The 16,224-nt window shown below is 41.4% G+C and overlaps 2 protein-coding genes across 2 annotated transcripts; one reads left to right on the forward strand and one right to left on the reverse strand.

Annotated features, from left to right (window-relative positions):
- The first annotated feature begins 1,725 nt into the window (after window positions 1-1,725).
- DEFB134 (defensin beta 134) lies at window positions 1,726-4,000 on the forward strand. Its single transcript, XM_054499032.2, has 2 exons — window positions 1,726-1,783; window positions 3,858-4,000. Exons 1-2 carry the CDS (start codon window positions 1,726-1,728, stop codon window positions 3,998-4,000), a joined length of 201 nt encoding a protein of 66 aa, XP_054355007.2.
- Window positions 4,001-13,389: 9,389 nt separating this feature from the next.
- Window positions 13,390-15,726, reverse strand: DEFB135 (defensin beta 135). Its single transcript, XM_054499037.1, has 2 exons — window positions 15,599-15,726; window positions 13,390-13,559 (listed from the first exon to the last, which is right to left on the reverse strand). Exons 1-2 carry the CDS (start codon window positions 15,660-15,662, stop codon window positions 13,390-13,392), a joined length of 234 nt encoding a protein of 77 aa, XP_054355012.1. The 5' UTR covers window positions 15,663-15,726.
- Window positions 15,727-16,224: the final 498 nt, after the last annotated feature.

The following is a 16,224-nucleotide window of genomic DNA, read 5'->3' on the forward strand; positions in this document are numbered from 1 at the left end:
ATTGCTTTATGGCCCAGCATGTGGTTGATCTTAGAGTATGTGCCGTGTACAGATGACAAGAATGTGTATTCTGTTGGTGTGCAGTGGAATGCTCCATAGATGTCTGTTAAGTCCATTGGGTCAAGTGTTGAGTTTAGGTCCTCAATATCTTTATTTGTTTTCTGCCTCAATGATCTGCTTAACACTGTCAGTGGGGTGTCAATGTCTCTCATTATTATTGTGTGGTTATCTAAGTCTCTTCATAGGTCTCTAAGAACTTGTTTTATAAATCTCAGTGCTCCAATGTTGGGTGCATATATATTTAGGATTATTAAGTCTTCTTTTTGAATTGAACACTTTATCATTTTGTAATGCCTTTCTTTGTCCTTTTTGATCATTGTGGCTTTTAGTCTGTTTTGTCTGAAATAAGAATAGCAACCACTGTTCTTTTTCTTTTCCATTTGCTTGCTAGATCTTTCTCCATCCCTTTACTTTGAGGCTATGAATGTCATTGCATGTGAGATCTCTTGATGACAACATACAGCTGTGGCCCAGCCTTTCTACTCCTGAATATTTGCAAAAGAAAAATGAAAGCATATATCCATACCATGACTTGTACATGAATGTCCATAGCAGCTTTATTTACAATAGCCAAAAACTGGAAATAATCAAACGTCCATCAATACGTGACTGGATAAACACACAGATGTATATCCATGCAATGGTGCTCAGCAATGAAAAGGAATGAACAACTAATTAATGTTATAGCAAGGAGGAATCTCAAATAATTATGCTGAGTAAAAGAAACCCAACAAGAAAGTGTATAGAATATATTATTCTATTCACATAAAATTCCAAGAAAATACAAAGTAATCTACAGTGTCAGCAGAAAAGTTGTGGCCTGGAGACTGAGGTGAAAGAGAATCAGGAGGGGAATATTACAAAAGGCATGAGAAAATGTTAGGGGGAATGGATATGTTCATTATTTTGAATGTGACAATGGTTTCACAAATGTATAGATATGGCAAAACTTATCTGATTGTACACTTTACTGTTTGAAGTTTATCGTATGTCATTTATACTTCAATAAAAATGTTATTTTAAATAGTGACAATTATTTTAAATAACCTTGACAAAATATTGTGCAACACTTAAAAATACTATTTATGAAGTTTATAGTGACACTGATATATAGTATATATCAAGTTACAAAAGCAGGATACCTAATTATAAGAATATTGCTTACAGCTATGTAAAACAAAATATTAAGCAACAAACTAGGCATAAGTGAAACTTTCTTTAGAACGACAGTTTGTCTCTGAGAAGAGAAGTTCAAGTGTAACTTGTCCATCCTTGTCATGTTTAATATTTTACCAATATGCTAAAATTAGCATTTACTTTTTTATTGTAACAAAAGCCTATCAAATTTTAATTTTATTCATTTAAAAGAGTAAGAGCATATAGTTCTCAGGCCTCCATGTACTTTTGGAAAAACGGCATGGGAGAACAGTGTCTTTGTCTATAGGAAAAGCTGTCAAACAAGAAAGGGCTGTCCATTTTTTTCCTCAGATGAGCATTGCCAACACAGCTGCCTCAGGGGTGTTCAGTGTAGCATATCTACCTGAAGCGAGGCATACCCCAGCCCTGAGAGGTTTGTATAGGACTGTGTGCTCAACCTCTTCTCTCTATTCCCTGACAGCCAACGTCAGACCCTGCCACTAGCCTCCTCAACAGAAGTTCCCAGCCATGAAGCCTCTCCTCGTTGTGTTTGTCTTTCTTTTCCTTTGGGATCCAGTGCTGGCAGGTAAAACTGGCATATTTTGGGGGGTAGGGGTGCTTCATATAGAAGAACAGTGCCACTAAACAACCCAATAAACATACTCCACCCACGGGCCCTTTAATTTTCAAACTAGAAAAAAGCATCAACTAGTTTTGATGTCAGCAAGATCTGGGCTTGAATCTGGCTGTCCAGCTTGTTAACTATATAGCTTTGGACAAAGGTCTAAGCTTCTCTGAGCCTTAGTTTCCTTTTTTTTTTTTTTTTTTTTTTGGCTGAACTGATCAGCACCAATGAGCCTTAGTTTCTTCATTTGAAAAATGGGAATGAATAGTCTCACAAGGATTAAATCGGATCATGTATGGAATATGTCCGTACATAATATGAAAAGCACCTGGCTCATGAGAGCTATCATTGTATTTTCATTAGTAATGCCCATCCTGTCTTCCTGCTGTTATTTTGTCTCTAATTCAAGAACGTATCTAAGTATAATAGTCAAGGCCAGAAAATAGTGACAACACAATTTGTTAATTTTCTAATATACTGAAATTTCCTACAGTTAATGTACTATTTGTGAATCCATTAGTTACATGAGGAAACAGATTTAGAACGGCTAGTTTCAAGAGAATCACTGAGCTTTCTGCGATAGAAGAAATGCCTGATCAGATGAGATAGCAGCCAGGGAGACATGACAGAGAGTGTGAGTGGCCCTGTACTCTAGCTTCACCATATCCTTTCTGACTTTAGCAATCTTATCTTGAAAATTCTTTTCACTCAGTGTTACTGAATCAGTCCAGTCAGATTGGTTCATCTGCCTAGATGGACTGAAGTGTTTACCTGAAGTATTCTCCAGGCAAATGAATCAGATGTTCAGGTTATGTGACTCACCAGGCTAAATTTAAGAATTCATGGGATCAAGGCCTCTTAAAGCTGTCGATGGAACCAATTCCACTATGGCTTATGGCAATGGATTTGTGGCCTCCAGACAAAGAACCCCATCTAGTGTACAATATTCCCTTCAATTCCTTTTGCATTCTCATAACTTGTCATTTCCATCGAAATTTCTTGTCTCATTTCATAGACCATTATATTTCATCTTCCCAAAAGTGTTACAGATTGTCCTCTAGGGCTTCTGTCTTGCAAACTAAGTAACACTGATCCCTTCTTGTTCCTGTAGGAAAATTATCCTCCAGGGCATTATGACTCAGACAGGGTATGTGTTTGCTCAAATTTTCTACAGATTCCTTGAGCTTCAATAAGATTTCTCAAATCTTCAGAATTGATTTCATCCTCCTCCAAACTCACAAGACCATTCCACATTGCAAATACATCACTGCACTTGTCATGTTTTTTCCTCTCTCAGAGATATTTTGTATTTCTTCTCTTTTTGTCTAGAATGAAAATTCATTGAGGTTAAGGTCTATATCATACTCAGATCTGTACCCCAACAGTCCTTGATTCACAGGATTTATAAAAATTGGTTTATGAATAATAATAAGTACGTAATTATTTAAAAAATAATGAGTGAATGACTATGTGAATAGCTAGCTTGATTGTTTGGGTTATATTCATTGACAAATTCAGGGAAACTTCCAAATTATTAGTTGTTTTAGTCAGCTTGGGCTGCGATAACAAAATTCTGCAGACTGTGGCTTAGACAAAATTTATTTTCTCATAGTTCCAGAAGATGAGAAATCCAAGATCAAGGTGCTAGCTGATTCAATTTCTGATTAGGGCTTGCTTTCAAGCTTGTAGATGGCCGTCTTTTTGCTGTGACCTTCACTAATAAGACCATCAATCCTATTGGATTAGCCTATCAATCTTATTGGATTAGGGTTCCACCATCATGACCTCATTTAACTTATATTACTTCCTGAAGGCCCTATCTCCAAAGACAGTCACATCAGGGGTTAAGGTTTCAGCATATGAATTTTGGGGTGACACAATTCAGCCCCTACCACTAATTAATTTTTTCAGTTACAGGATCAATTATCATAACCAAATCTCCTTGGAATCCAGTTGGATAAAAATTGAGGGACTAGCAATTCTATGGTCCAAAAAGGCCTGTAGTGAATTATCTTTCTACTCATTTTCCTTCCAGGTATAAATTCATTATCATCAGAAATGCACAAGAAATGCTATAAAAAGGGCATCTGCAGACTTGAACGCTATAAGAGTGAAATGTTAGTTGCCTACTGTATGTTTCAGCTGGAGTGCTGTGTCAAAGGAAATCCTGCACCCTGACATAAGAAACCAGTGAATGGCCACTATCCTGAAGGCCCTTGATTCTGTCATCTTTCACAAAACCAGGGAATTTAGATCAAACTGTGACACCATGATGTGCCCATGACTACTGGTTTTTGGCATTTTTATAAGCCAGCAGACTCTTGTGGTCTTAAATTTAAAGAGCTGAGCTGTAGCCTTCTTTAAAAGAGCTCGGTTTTTCACAAAAACTATGTAGAAGATATTTTCTCACTTCAAAGTGATGTCCAGTGTGCTCATCAGCACCTGTTTCTCCCTCTAATCATAGAGGATATTCTTATTATTTAGAGAGGCTTCAAGAGAAACAACCTCTGACACCTAAGTCATGTCGTACCTTCACTTCAGCTTCCCATTTCCCATTTCTGTGAAATTCCCAACTTTAGAGAAGCAGATTTGCCATGGCCTTCTGATAACCTTGTACATCTCTCACATAAACCACATAGGCAGGGCTTAATTACAGGCTGGCCCGAGTCTGAACTGAGTCTGACCCTGAAGTTCCTTTGGAACAGGAGAGGCCATCTTGTGATGGGCTAGCACAAAGTAATTTCTCATCCACCTCCCTAGTTTCAGTTGAGCAATGGAACTTTCCACCTGAGCCCCTAGGGTTCAGCTACAGGCTATAAGACTACCGTCCTATGGTTTAGTGTTGGTTCCTTAGCAGCAGAGTGATGCCACCTCTGCTGCCCATCATCTGACCCCTCTGGATGGGTGTCATCCTGTGGCTTAAGAGCTAACACCTTGCTGATCTTGCTTTGCTATATGTGTAACTAATAAACTGCCTAAATCCATTTGGACTTATGGTTTTCTTTACCAATAAACTTTATGAAGGTGTAACAGGAAAACTTAGCAACTTCTGTCATGTTGCTTCTGGCCCTACTGGCTACGCTGGTGAATTCTTGCTTCATTTTTCAACAGCATTCACTCTTATGGATGCATGAATGTGTGAGTTCTGTATCTGCTGTTCAGGATAAAGACTGGGTGGCAAAGGAGAGTAGATTCTGGCTGTGGAACAACTTTCATGATCTTCAGTGCTGGATATGGTTCAGGCTCTCTAGTGATGTGGGATTGAGAGTGTGGGGCTCTTGCCACAAATAGCCAGTTGCTGATGTGGTACAAGGATAAGGATACACCATCTTAGTTCTGGGGCTGAGATGACAGTGCTGCCTGCCCAACCACACATGGCTGCTGGGAAGGGATGAAAAGAGAACAGCTGGAGAAAAAGCATGAGGGGTTGTAAGGAGTTCTGTACTTCCAGCAAATGTCCAACCTTTGAGCAAATTCAGTGTTGGTGTCTTTGGAGAGGAAGATACTAAAAATCCAGTAGAATATGTCCTCTCTGAGGCCCAGACTCCCTATGTAGACTGTAGAGAAGTTCGGTTAAAATTGAATGGGATCAGAGATGGCCTGGAATTGTAACTATCGTTACTAAGTGTGCAGAGTAAATGCATCCAGACATGGCCAGGAAAACTGCCACTGAGGGAGGTAGAGGGGTCCCTACCAGAAGAGCACCAAATCTCTGAAACTTCGGCCTCATAACATCGTGGACAGTCTTAGGCTTGCTTTTCATCTCACTCCTCCTAGTTGGGCGCAAGTTCTCTACACATACAGATAAAGAGAAACCTGAAAACAATCCAGCCTGCTGACAATCTGAAGAATGAGGTGTGATGACAATTTACAGACTAACTAGAAAGCTGATACCCAAAGCCAGGGAGACAGTCTATGTTCTGTATGCTAGAAAGTACTCTCTGGAATCTGGTTAAGCCTTGCATGGACAGAACTTTCCACTGCTACATGATATCAAAATAAGGCTATTACATCAGGGCCAGGCAACCTCTATGCCTTAGACTCTGCTCTACTATTCGCACTAGCCAATATTAAACCTCCTTATCCCACCTCCCTGCTCCTTCCCATGGAAATTTGCTAATCCTGCACTGCCTTCACCTTACCCTTGACAAGCCATATACCCTGTCAGGAAATGAACTCTGTAACAACCAAGGTAGCTGCAAACTTTATTCTTTTGAGAGAAAGTGTGTATGTTATATGCACACCCTCCAGCTTTGCTGAAGGAACCTGAACAGATATTCACTAACTTTGGTTGGTCTCTGTACATTGACACTTCCAAAAGAAACCCAATTCCAAGATCCAAAGCTTTTTAAAACATAACTTAAGTATTTACCAAATCTATGTGTATAGAAACAAAATGGGGAAGGGATTTGTCACAATATGGAGCAAACTCTCTTCAAAATTCTTTCTGAATATCATTCCCTGAAATCTTACTCATTCAGTAGTGAAAACTGCATTGTCTGAAAGCAACATCTAGAATTTATCTGGGATATCTAGAATTTGTAATAGAGATTCTGAGAAGCCTCAAGGGTAAGAACAAGCTCTGTCTTTAGGGAAACTCATTTTTACTTAGAGCTAATTTTTGACTTTTTTCTAATTTTATTGAGATATGATTGCCAAATAAAAGTTGTATATTCAAGGTGCAGGACATGGCTTGATATACATACACATCATGTAATGATTACCACAAATTTCTATTGTTTCTAAGCCACCCCATCTGAGAACTTTTGCTATAGCAGTTCTAAAAGGCAGAGAGAGCATCTTATATTTTCTGTATTCTGACAATTTGACATCTGAAGCCTTGTTGAACCTGGAGGGTCTGCCACTCCCAGAGTTAGCCAACTCCTAGAGACAGTATGCTTTTCAAATCATACTTGCCCACAGTGTGCTTTTCGAACCAACCAATTCAGAGTCCACACCTCAACCACCTCCTTTATCAGGGCTTCATACTATGGGACCCTATCCACTCACCCTAATCACCCAAGTACCAGGCAATCAGGGATATTCCCTAGACTCCAGCACCTGCTAAAATTATTCAAATTTTAGCCAATCAATTAAGAGGTTTATTTTGTTAAAGTTAAGAAAAGTGGCCAATGACACAGCCTCAGGAGGTCCTGAGGACCTGTGCCCAAGGTGGTTGGGTTACAGCTTAATTTTATGCATTTTAGGGAGACAGAAGTTACAAGCAAAGACATAAATCAACGCCTGTAAGATATACATTGGTTCACGGGTTGCGGTGGCTCAAGCCTGTAATCCCAGCACTTTGGGAGGCCGAGGTGGGTGGATCACAAGGTCTGGAGATTGAGACAATCCTGGCTAACATGGTGAAACCCCGTTTCTACTAAAAATACAAAAAATTAGCCGGGCGTGGTGGCGGGCACCTGTAGTTCCAACTACTAGGGAGGCTGAGGCAGGAGAATGCCGTGAATCCAGGAGGTGGAGTTGCAGTGAGCCGAGATCGCACCACTGCACTCCAGCCTGAGCAACAGTGCGAGACTCCATCTCAAAAAAAAAAAAAGAAAGATGTACATTGGTTCAGCCCAAAAAGCAGGACATCTCAAAGCAGGGGAAGGGGAGCTTCCAGGTCATAAGTAGATTCAGAGATGTCCTGGGTGGCATTTGGTTGAAGGAGTTAAGCTCTGCCTAAAGAGTTAAAGTCATCCTGAGTTAATTTAAGGAAAGGTAAGGTAAGGTTTGAGGGGGTGGATGGGATTGTGGAAGCCAAGGTCCCTGTCATGTAGATGAAGCCTCTAGTTTGCAGGCTTCAGAGAGAATAGATGTGAATATCTCTTATTGGACCTTAACCCATTTCCTGTCTGCCCTGAGAATATTCTTGTCTCTAATCCTAATGTAACATACATTTCTGTTGCATTAGGATTACAGACAATTTCTGTTTACAAATGACTCCAAGAACAGTTTTTATATTTTATTTTCACATTGAAAGTCAGTCAGATTTGCATCAGCTTCAAAAAGCATGTTATATAACATCATATGAGTACGGCCAGCTGCACTTTTTTTTTTTTTTCTGAATGGGCAATGGGTTAAAAAGTGTCAGACTCTCCTGAAGAGCCCTAGCGAGGGAAGGAGATTCTCTACAGAATGTAAATTTCCCCATCAAGAGACAGCTTTGCAAGGCTATTTCAAAATATGTCAAAGAAATGTATTTTAGGATAAAATACTTTTATTTTCTTTGGGGCCCACTATCTATCATATGATCTTATACCAGATTCAGGTTGGAATTTGGCACAGTCTGTTTTCTCAGCCTTAAGATCGCTGTTTTAATGTTAATGCTGGTCAGTTGTGTCTAAACTCCAAAGGGAGGAAGATATAATGAGGGATCTGCAACACCTCCCACCTTCCCATCATTGCCTCATATAAGAATAGCTACTCCTGCTCCCTTTTGATTCCCATTTGCATGGAATACCTTTTCCCATTGTTTTACCTTGAGTTTGTATGAATCCTGCTGTGTTAGGTGAGTCCCTTGAAGACAGTGGATATTTGGATTGTGACTTCAATCCATTCTCCCATTCTATATCTTTCAAGTGGAGCATTTAGGCCATTTACATTCGATGTTAATATTACATTCTATGTTAATATTGAAATATGAAGTACTTTTTTTCATCATGTTAATTGTTATCTAGATATGTTTTTTCATTGTGTTATTGTTTTATAGGCCTGTGAGTTTTAAGTTTTTAAGAGGTTCTCTTTTGGTATATATTGAGCTTTTGTTTCAAAGTTTAGAACTCCTTATAGCAGTTCTTGGAGTGCTGGTTTGGAAGTGACAAATTCCCTCAGCATTTGTTTGTCTGAAAATAACTTTATTTCTCCATTTATGAAACTTAGTTTTGCAGGATACAAAATTCTTGGCTGACAGTTGTTCTGTTTAAGGAGGTTGAAGATACAACCCCAATCCCCTGAGGTTTCTGCTGAGAAGTCTGCTGTTCGTCTGATAGGTTTTCCTTTGTAATTTAACTGCTGCTTTTTTCTTACTGCTCTTAGAATTATTTCCTTCATGTTGACTCTAAATGGCCTGATGACTATATGCCTTAGTGAATGTGTAATGAATTTCCCAGGAGTTCTTTGAGCTTCTTGGATTTGCATATCTAGATCTCCAGGCAGGCCTGGGAAGTTTTCCTCAACTATTCCCTAAAATAGGTTTTCCAGACTTAATACTTTCTCTTCTTCCCCAGGAACACCAATAATTCTTAGGTTTGGCCACTTTACATAATCCCATACTTCTTAGAGACTTTGTTCATTTCATTTTATTATTTTTCTTTATTTTTGTCTGATTGGGTTAATTCAAAAGCCTTGTTTTTGAGCTCTGAAATTCTTTATTCTACATGTTCTACTTTATTGTAAAAACTTTCCACTGTATTTTGTAATTCCCTCAGTGTGTCTTTCATTTCCAAAAGTTCCAGTTGTTTTTTTCTTGATGATATCTATCTCTCTGGAAAATTTTTCATTCAAATCCTGAACTGCTTTTTAATTTCTTTCTAAGATGGTTTCCACCTTTCTCCAATATCTTCTTGAGTAGCTTAATAATCAATCTTCATATTTCTTATCTGGTATTTCAAAGATTTCATCTTGATTTGAGTCCATTGCTGGAGAGCTAGTGTGATCTTTTAGGTGTGTTATAGCACCTTGTTTTGTCATATTACTTGAGTTATTTTTCAGGTTCCTTCTCATTTGGATAGACTTTCGTCTCATTATTCTTGAATTTATATTTGATATGACTGTGTTTCTCTTATTTGTCTGTTTGTTTTTAAATTTCTTTTTTCCCCTTAAGGATGAGACTTTAATTCTTATAGTTAATTATAGCCTAATTCAGTTCTTGGTGCTTTAGGGGGTGAAGACCCTTGGTTATAGAGAGTCTTTGTATGATGATTTTCTTATATGCTAGTTGTAGTAGCAATGTGCTCAGTGTGTTAGCAAGTTCACCGTGTCCTACGGGGTTGGAATGGTAGAGGTCTCTTAAAGCTTATCCCATTCCCCCATAGTGTGGACTTTTTTATTTATTTATTTTCTCCCAGTATTTTATTTACTAATTTGATAGTTCAGGCTTCAGGCCAGTAGAGGAGGTGTCCCTGGGTAGGAACCAGCTGTGGCTAAAGCAGGTGGGTGAATGATGTCCCAGGCTTGACAGAGGAGGCTGGAGGAGCTCTCAGTGAGTTACGCTGGGGTCTTATTGTGGGAAGGGTTGGAGCCACCTCAGCCCTGCTGCCAGATCACCAGGAAAGTTACCCACCTCTCAGGCATGCTCCTGTCCCAGTGTTCCTGATGTCCAGGAGATGACTGACAGGACTTTTTTTCATGACCTTTTTTTCATCTGTAGGAATGTTGACATTCCAAATAGAGAGGAATTGTGGCTCTGCTTCTCCTGCAACCTTGAACCTAGAGGGTGCTCCTCCTGTGGGGATGTGTTCCAGGAAGACTGTCTATAGTTGCACCCACACTAAGCTCCCATGGGAGAAGCCCAACTCTGCCTATGGTGGTGGACAACATGGGAAAGACTTCCTTTTCTCCAAGACCCTTCACATGCACCACAGCTGTCTGACTGTTGGGAGAGATTGGAGACTTTCCCTGCTGAGCCCAGCACGTCAACTGTACATCTACTAAAGGAAGCCTTCCATCTGGTGCTCAAGGCCTGCCTCCTGGATTCTTTTGTCCCACAAGGTGTTCCCTTGATGTGGTGCACTCCTCCTTCCCCTGAAAGTGGGACTCCCTGGAAGTCCCTGGGAGCCAGGTTACTGTGAGTGTTCTTGCTCCTCTGGGTCTAGCTGCCCAGAGAAGTTGACACACTGCAGCTGGTGTTGGGGAATGTCTGCAAGGGATCCAGTTATGTGACCTGCACTGAAGTTTCCCCGCAGTGGGTAGCAGCACCAGCTTTAATGGGGGTGGCAAGGTTGTGACATAGATTCTGCGAAATTCCTTGGTTATTGATAGCCTTAGTGTGTTAGCTTTCTTGAATGCGGGTTATAGTAGTAATGAACTGGTCATGTGGACAGACTCAGGACCTCCTGGTTAGCCAGAGTGATGCAGGCAGCAGTGATAGCTGAGATCCCATAGCGGTTTTCTCCTTCCTAGGTGCAATGTTAATCTACCGGGAGATACTGTCAGGGACTGTGTGGGTTGGCCTCCAGCTAGGAGGCGGCGCTTGCAAAAGAGCAGCAGCTGCGGTAGTAGCAGTGGGATTTTTGCTTGCCTGATGTTGCCCAGAGGGGGATACTCTGGTTTCTCCTGACATGGGCGGGGCCATGTAGCTCCCAGGGGACTCTGTCCTTTGCGTTGAGTTGCCAGGGCGGGTGGCGGGGCAAAGACAGATAGGGGCTGGGTCGGGCGGGCTTGCACACTGGTCTCCATGTGCAGAGAAAGCAGGAGCTTCTATGGGTGTTGGGGGATAGGAGCGGGTCTCAGGCCACCGGGTTGATGTTTCAGAGGGCAGCGTTACTGCCCCTGCTGCATAGAAGAGTCTGTGCAAGGAGTAGGGAGTAGCAGGCGGTGGTAAGCTCCACAGTTCCTACCCACTTGACAAGGCAGATCCACTCCCATGGTGTTCCACTGGAAGCAGCGAGCTGAGTTCCAGTCAGCCTGTAATCAGAACTCGCGGCTGCCGGGAGTCATAAGCTTTCCCGGCAGAGATTGCAGTCCAGGCGTTCAGGCCACGCCCCTCCCTGTCCGCTGCAAAGCCGGCGTGCCCCCTTGGCTCCTGCACTTGCAGTTTCTGCACCCACGACTCCTGCACCTACGGCTCCTGCACTTGCAGCCCACTTTTCACCCTCCCCGCCCCCGGCCCTGGCCAAGGAAATTCGTCCCCACACGAGGTTGTATTGTGAACCCCGTTGGGAGGTTCTTTCAACCTGCAACCAGCGCCTGAACTTTGTAGCTGGCCGCAAGGCCTCCTGTGAGGAAGAGTAAGGAATGGCTGCACTCAGTCTACGCTGGGATCTGAAGTGCATGCAAGGGTCTCCCCCTAAAAGTATGGAATAGTTTATATTACATAAACCTCCCCAAGTCGGTTCCTGCATTAGTTCGGGTTAGGGCTTCCCCGCCAGCACCCCCACCTTTTTTCCTGGACTTTCAGGATCCCTAGTGGGGATGTGTATCCCAGAGGCAAATTCCCTCTCTCACACTCCGGGGACTCGCAGCCCTTCGACTGACTCAGTGTAGGCTGCAGTCTCCTGCTTCCTTCAAAACATCAATAGATTACTGTTTTTTTCCTGTTCAGTTATTGCGTTGCTTCTTGAAAAATAGTTCACAACCTGAATCTGTACGCACTATTTTGTCCTTCCAAGTGGGAGAGGTATGCTAGCAGTTCCTCTAATCCACCATTTTGGAAAAGCATTCCTAATTTTTCAAGCATAGAAACATTTTTATGGCCTGGTCATCCTAAATAGCACCAAACGTCTTTGTCCATTGCAAACTATAACATACTCAATATTTCAACTTAAATATTTTCAATATGACTTTCACTTCATTGTTTTCAACATCAAACCACGAGTGTTCCTTAGTAGGTTCCCAAGTTAGACAATCCGATAGAAAAGTGGACGAACGTCTTGAAGGGTCATATCACAAATATGGATATCTAAACGGCCAATAAACATCTGAAAAGGTGCTCAGCTTCATTAGTCATCCATGCAACACAAATTAAACCCCATATGTCATCACTGTATTCTCCCTAGAATATTTTTTAAAAGGCATAAAATACTAGATGTGGACAAGAATGTAAAGCGACAAGAATGCTCACACATTGTGGATGACAGCATAAATTGGTACAACCAATTTGGAAAACAATCAGATGCTATGTATTTACTAAAACTGAATGTATACGTAGCCTGTGCCCTAGCAATTTCTCTCCTAGGTATATAACCCCCACAGAAATCCCTGCACCACATCCCTATGTATAAAAGCGAAAACTGGAAACTACAAATAAGACCATCTTCACTTAGAATATTCAAATAAATTGTAATATCTTTCCCAATGTATTACAATATGCCATTGAGAAGGATAAACTACAATTACATGAAACAGATTAATAAACTTCACAAAAGTAATGTAGTGTGGAAGACGCCAGACACAAAGGAATACCTACAATTCCATTTATATAAAGTTCAAAAATAGATGTCAGGACCTTCCTATTAAAAGTCAGGCTAGGAATTATTTTGTGTGGAGTAGTGACTGGTACTGCCTGGGATGTTGTAATATTCTTTTGTGGGGGCAGGGTGCTGTTTACACAGGTGTGTGAAATTTGTGCAGTTCATCAGGATGATGTTTACTCTTGATTTGTACATTTTGTAATTGTATGTTATACTTCAAAAAGTTCTTAAGAGACTTTTAAGAAGCGATAAATTAATAAAAAGAAAAATACTAAATACAAGGAATTTGAGTATTTCTGTAGGAGAGACAATAAAGAGAAATACAGCAGACAAAGGAACACTGATAGGCTAAAGCCATTGTTTTAATCGAATGGTGCAACCGAGAGGGATCTGGGTTCCCAGAGGAAATCAGCAACAGCTTTCAGGTACTCACAACTATTTCCCAGTCAGTATAGGTAAATATTTTGGGTTTACACAGCACAAACGTGTAGTATCACAAAAAATATGATATTGTTCGTTTTTTAAACATTTTGTCCGGCAAGTACCGTGCAGTCGCCAACATGAAGCAAAGATTTTTTGTATGTAGACATTGGGTCCACTTCTACCTGCCAAGAGAAACCAAGGTTAATACACAGTTAGTGTCCTGAAGTGTCATGTTGTCATGGATAAAATTAGACCTCAGACCACACTTTTCACTTTTTAATAATGAATTAGACACAATCAAAGATACGCAAGACATTTTATAGCTGAATGCCCCTTTTCAGTTGCTCTTACCTTGTTTTCCAGGGGCCCTATTATAAGCCATTATATGAATCCACAATTAGTTACATGAATTACTGATCAACTACGTGGAGTTAACAGGACCCAGCATATTCAGCTTGAGACTATTTGCTTCAGAAAGAATATTCAGACATCAAAGTCATCCCAGGAGCCTGCAGAGGTCCCATACCAGGAGGCATGCAGGGTCTGGAACAGCTACCTGAGGCAGTTTGTGATTATCAAAGTGTCAGCATAAAGAAAGAAAAATCACTGAACTGGAATTTTAGAAGCCTACAGTTCTACCCCTGTATTCCCCAATAACAATCTGCATGACTTTTTGTCAAGTGCTTAATCACAAGGTACTTAAGAAGTACCCATTCTCCCATGGGTACTTTGCACCCATGGGAGAATGAGTGTGAAATGGTTTGAAATACCTGAGACAATTATGGAAATTTATTGCTAGTAATTTTTCTACACCTTAAGAACTGGGAGCCTCTGGAAACCAGAGGGTGGAGGAGGGGTAATAGGAAGGCAGTTTAAGAGGGCAAGGGTGGCCCTGAGTTGCCGCTACTGAATCATCTGCTCTTGCATGCTAAGTCTTATCAGTTTCTCCACCCAGGTGCCCCCACGAGTCCATGGATTGAAACTTTGTGGTGTGAAAATAATCAATGTGGTATGGTCAAGGGCCATTAGCAGGCAAACTTGCCCACCATGTGCTCACTAGACCTCAGGCACCTTTCTGGGGACAAAGGAGTCCAGTAGAGACACATTGCAGAGTATCAGAGGTCCCACCATGCAGGACATCAGCCATCATCTCAACATGGTCCTCATTCATATCTGTCTTCGTTTTCTTTTTTTTTACTTAATTTTTTTTTTTTTGAGATGGAGTTTCACTCTTGTTGCCCAGGCTGGAGTGCAATGGCACCATCTCAGCTCACTGCAACCTCCGCCTCCTGGGTTCAAGTGATCCTCTTGTCTCAGCTTCCCGAGTAGCTGGGATAGGCATGCGCCACCATGCCCGGCTAATTTTGTATTTTTAGTAGAGACGGGGTTTCACCATGTTGGCTAGAATGGTCTCGAACTCCTGACCTCAGGTGATCCACTCGACTCCGCCTCCCAAAGTGCTTGGATTGTAGGCGTGAGCCACTGTGCCCAGCCTCATATCTGTCTTTTAAACACTTCACACTTGGTCCTTGAGTGATATACTTTATATATGAAGGTTTGAGGCAAAGGGTAGGGGCTCCCTGCTGACCTCGGAAAACCACAAGCAAAACAGTTTTGAGAACCTCCACTTTAGTGACTGAAGTAGACTCTTCTCATTACCACCAAGTTGCTGGCTTCTGTCCAGAGAATGTAAATTCTGACCTCTCAAACTGATGTTTCATAGGACCTCATCATGCTATAAGTTAGTGTAATACATCTTACCCAGCTGTGTCTGTGGATTCTGCTCAGCATAAAATTTACCTTGGCTTCTAAATGAGTGAAAAATAACATGGGTGGCTGACTGTGGAAGGCAAGTTCTAAGAGTCCTCAAAGAACAGTCTCCTTCTTATCCCCAAGTCCTCCCTGTTCTTTGAAAGTCTCATCTTTTTGCTGTGCCCTACTTCTGCCAGTACCAACAGTCCAGCCTTCCCCTCAAACTTCACCAACTCCCCAAACCAAAATCTATAACCAGTTTCTTTTCTGAGGAGAGCCACCTCCTGTTCTATGTCCTTTGGATCTTTTCTGCATTCTCTGGACCAGCCCAGCATGTCCATCTCTGCTCACCTTCCTCCCTGTTGGAGCTTCCTTTGTCCAAGTCCTGCCTTTTTCTCACTCTTGTAGAACCTCACACCTTTTTTTCCTTTACTATTCCTAATTCTACAAGGAGGGGACTCCATTTTACCTGGTGGAATATAGAAGAGTAAGTCAAGGACCACGAGGGCCAAGAGGACGCTCCTTGTGGCCATACAAATCAGCAAAGAAGCAGCTGCGATGCACGGGAGAGTCACTCTCTATGCAGCTTTGAAGAGATGGGGAGCTGCATGGCTAGTGAACCTTTTGGAACAAGAACATCTGCCTGCTCCACTGAGCAATCCAATCAGCAAAATGTCTGTTTGAACATGACATCCCTTCATTAAAGCACATTTCCTGGGTGCCACATGCATGCAAGCAACTGCATAAACACTGTGTAGGCAGCCCTATTCTAGGCCCTGGTAGAGTGCTGTGTAGGTGTCTGTGTATCTCCATTGTACATCCACTTAACAAATGCCTATGGTGTGCAGAGAACCATAAGGCTGCCTTATATAGTTGACAAAGAGTTTTTTTTTTTTCAATCTTACACACACACAAAATCCAGGTAGGCATGATTCTCTCCATTTTAAAAACAAAAGTAAAGAGTCTCAGGTAGAAGAAATGACTTTCCCAAGCTCACATAGATCCTAAATAGCAGCAACACGACTTATAAGCAGGCTTCCCTGACTCCTATATACAGAAGTACTAAAGTATGGCCTTGCCCAATTCTGGTACAGC

Source organism: Pongo pygmaeus, chromosome 7 (assembly GCF_028885625.2).
Source record: "Pongo pygmaeus isolate AG05252 chromosome 7, NHGRI_mPonPyg2-v2.0_pri, whole genome shotgun sequence".
NCBI classification, from domain to species: Eukaryota; Metazoa; Chordata; class Mammalia; order Primates; family Hominidae; genus Pongo; species Pongo pygmaeus.